Raw genomic sequence first — 555 nt, forward strand, 5'->3', positions numbered from 1 at the left:
ATGGCAGGAGCAGGAAAATGGGAATGGGTAGCTGTGTGGGTAAGGACCGGGGAGGATAAAGGGAAGGAAAGGGTAAGGGGGAAGAGAGGTGGAATAGGAAGGAAAGAACGAAGGGAAAAAGATGCGGGAGAGAAAGACCTCCCTTTCTCCTAACCCTCCCCTTCTCCCTTTCTCCCAATCTCTTAGTTTCTGCCATGCGCTCACCCACGCGCTACGTAAAAATACATCCCACGCATGTACCCAACTCAGAAAGAAAGAAAGAAAGAAAGATAGAAAGAAAGAAAGAAAGAAAGAAAGAAAGAAAGAAAGAAAGAAAGAAAGAAAGAAAGAAAGAAAGAAAGAAAGAAAGAAAGAAAGAAAGAAAGAAAGAAAGATTAGATAGATAGATAGATAGATAGATAGATAGATAGATAGATAGATAGATAGATAGATAGATAGATAGATAGATAGATAGATAGATAGATAGGTAGACAGAGAGATAGATAGATAGATAGATAGATAGACAGATGGATAGATAGATAGATAGATAGATAGATAGATAGATAGATAGATAGA

The 555-nt window shown here is 37.8% G+C and overlaps 1 protein-coding gene across 1 annotated transcript in view; it reads left to right on the forward strand.

Annotated features, from left to right (window-relative positions):
* The window catches only part of LOC113817115 (tetraspanin-18), a 76213-nt gene continuing 75658 nt past the window's right edge, over positions 1-555 (forward strand). The window contains exon 1 of the mRNA XM_070128602.1: positions 1-39. Within this exon, the coding sequence (XP_069984703.1) occupies positions 1-39 (39 nt within the window). The remainder of the gene's footprint in view (positions 40-555) is intronic.

This window comes from Penaeus vannamei, chromosome 13 (assembly GCF_042767895.1).
Source record: "Penaeus vannamei isolate JL-2024 chromosome 13, ASM4276789v1, whole genome shotgun sequence".
In the NCBI taxonomy this organism is placed as follows: Eukaryota; Metazoa; Arthropoda; class Malacostraca; order Decapoda; family Penaeidae; genus Penaeus; species Penaeus vannamei.